General features: G+C 34.4%; 1 protein-coding gene across 5 annotated transcripts; it reads right to left on the bottom strand.

The window, feature by feature from the left end:
- Nucleotides 1–368: 368 nt before the first annotated feature.
- LOC118738709 (syntaxin-5-like) lies at nt 369–1,622 on the bottom strand. 5 transcript variants are annotated; one of them, XM_036469635.1, is made up of 4 exons: nt 1,476–1,622; nt 843–1,060; nt 691–778; nt 369–629 (listed from the first exon to the last, which is right to left on the bottom strand). In XM_036469635.1, exons 2-4 carry the CDS (start codon nt 870–872, stop codon nt 436–438), a joined length of 312 nt encoding a protein of 103 aa, XP_036325528.1. In that variant the 5' UTR covers nt 873–1,060; nt 1,476–1,622; the 3' UTR covers nt 369–435. The 5 variants fall into 5 exon arrangements, with proteins under 5 accessions (XP_036325528.1, XP_036325526.1, XP_036325529.1 ...); XM_036469633.1 differs by having other exon boundaries at nt 843–1,369; nt 1,534–1,622; XM_036469636.1 differs by having other exon boundaries at nt 1,534–1,622.
- Nucleotides 1,623–2,536: the final 914 nt, after the last annotated feature.

Genomic DNA, 2,536 nt, shown 5'->3' with positions numbered 1-2,536 from the left:
TTTAAATTTAATCTTTTTTATTACCTAAAAATTTGGATAAAAAAGAGCCTTATAAAATTGTAATGTAACATAACATGTCATAAGATAACATTAACAGTCTATACGACCTAAAGCAGTTCTCTAAGTTCATCAGAAGATAGATACTTTTGAAAGTTTATAAATAAGTATGATAGCGACTTAACATTTGATGCTATTTTTTCAGAATATAAAAAGAGTTTGCACTCTGTTGTTACTGGACATGAAACTACTTTAAATACTGGTACGTAATCCATCAAAAACTAAAAATCGAACAAATTTTACATAGCGCCCTTTGCAAGTCGTCGTTTAAAGTACAAAACCGCGTATCAACAAAATGCAAAACCGCGTTTGTGAGGTTGCATAAATCACCACCAACAATTTTTTAATTGTGTGAAATTTTATAATAAAACTTGTATGTTAGCTTGCGAATGCCTTATATATATATAGCTTTAGCCGTTTAAAGTTTCTGCAATACAACAGTACGACAGTATACAACTGTTTGAAGTCGGTGCCCATGCTGGCTAATTTAGATTGTAACGCATACACCATGATGTAAGTCAATTCTTGAATCTCTTGCGGTCGATCATCAAAAAGACTCTTCTTTTTGGCCACTGCAAAAGAAAAGGTAAAGTAATATTAATAATTAAGAACACCTTTTCATTTTATACTCACGCATTGTCAATTTTTCCAACTTGGCATATGCACTTGCTATGTTTTCGCCAATATATTTTGTGACCATCATAAATTCCTGCACCATAGACTGTAAGAAATGCGTAAACATAATAATGTAAACATCTTCAAATGCACTTCTACTTCTAACTTACTTGTAAGTCTCTAATCTGTTCCTCGTACATAAATTGCGTCTACGTCAAGGTCTCTATACGATTGCCGCCTTGGTTTACATTGGCCTTATCCGACAACTGGCGTATGATAAGCTGCGCCATTTCTAACTCATTTGACTTTTCTTTGAACTGATGTTCAACATCGGGAGCACGTTCCTGCATTACATCTAACAGCCTTTTCATTTCATCCAGATGAGCCGCTTGATGTGTGTGAAGGTTTGTTTACAAAGTGAATTTTTAAGTAGTTGAACAAATGCCAGTGGGCAGCCAGCGTTCCAGTTGCTGGCAATAATTTGCAGGCTTGGGCCAGCGTTTGTTGCGGCTGCCGGAAAAGTAGCTAAATAATGAAAGTAATTATATGTATAGCGGAGTAGGAGGTTTTCCTTTATTTTAAAAGCTTGGTTACTGATTTCACTAATTGACGACGATGCAACGATCACCGTGGAATCGTTCTGCAAATTGTTACCAGCAACTGACCCGCTGGCTGCCCGCTGGTATTTGTTCAATTACTGAAAAAATGCAAATCATTATAATGATTGCAGTGATTTAACACTTTCAGCGATTTGCATTGCATTTAATAAGTACATATTCTTTACTTTTAAACAACCAATTTACCATTTAAAACTAAATAATTCCGTAAATCCGCGATTTATTATGCACTTTGTAAACAAACCTTTCAATTTCGCCCCAGCTGTTCGATTCTTCTTCTTTTTCTTATTGAATTCGTCTTTGCTCTCTCATTCTGGTATTTATTGACGTCACGGCCAGTTGCTCTCAGCTCGATTGGCGCAATCTTGTATTCTATCATTCTTGGAGAACGAGCACACGCTCAAAGAGCATAATCATCGCGTGTACGTCAGTGTTGCCACTTGAAAACATTTTTAGGTACCAAAACGCCTACCAAATCAGTTTCCAAACTACCAAAATTTTTCATCATTAAAATGAGATTTCACGAGTTTGCGGGGGTTTTAGGTACACAAATTAGCAGTAAAAATTAGAACTACACATAATATTGTTTACAATATTGGTTAATTAGTCACACCAATCTTTAGGATAAAACAAAATAAATTCGGGCCTTTAAATAAAATAATTAAGTTATTGTTTAAAAAACTGCTGTAAAATATGTTAATATCTTTGAGATTGATTCAATTCATATCAAAAAATCATTTTTCGTGTGTGAAAAAAACAAAAGCAGACATTTTATGCATTTCAATAAAAAAATTTCCAAATTTGATTCAATTTGCATGCACTCGCCCTTTTTACCAATACACTCACACTTTGCAAATTGCCTATCACCAATTTTTCTTTCATAACGATAGGTAATTTCTTGTTAATTTCAACAGCTAATCGGTCATAGCTTTGGGAAGTAAGTTTTTGTTTGCAGAAAATTGCCTGCTTAATAAAATATATAAAAATATAGAGAAATCTTATACGTGTAAGCAGTATTTTGAACGTGTAAACTTAAATTAAGCGAACAAATTTTAATGTTCAATTTAGTTGTATTTTCAAAACATTTTTGCCTACCAAAAGCTTCATCAAACCAACCAAGCTACCAACGCAGAATGAAGCTACCAATTTTGGTCCAATTGGACCAAAACGGCAACGCTGGTGTACGTATACAAGCGAGAGCGTAACGATGAGAACGCGACAGCATGCAAAATTAATTCAGCACACCA

The sequence above is a fragment of the Rhagoletis pomonella genome, unplaced genomic scaffold (genome assembly GCF_013731165.1).
Source record: "Rhagoletis pomonella isolate Grant_MI unplaced genomic scaffold, Rhpom_1.0 Rhpom_scaffold_00005, whole genome shotgun sequence".
NCBI lineage: Eukaryota > Metazoa > Arthropoda > Insecta > Diptera > Tephritidae > Rhagoletis > Rhagoletis pomonella.
Note: the sequence above shows the minus strand (reverse complement) of the source record. Positions and strands in the feature narration are given on the sequence as shown.

Bases quoted from the DNA above. Each gene is read 5' to 3' on its own strand.
- LOC118738709 (XM_036469635.1), bottom strand. From the start codon at position 872: ATGTACGAGGAACAGATTAGAGACTTACAA. The intron at 779-842 runs GTAAGTTAGAAG...CATTTCTTACAG, and splicing joins AACAGATTAGAGACTTACAA to TCTATGGTGCAGGAATTTAT. The intron at 630-690 runs GTGAGTATAAAA...TTTCTTTTGCAG, and splicing joins GTTGGAAAAATTGACAATGC to TGGCCAAAAAGAAGAGTCTT.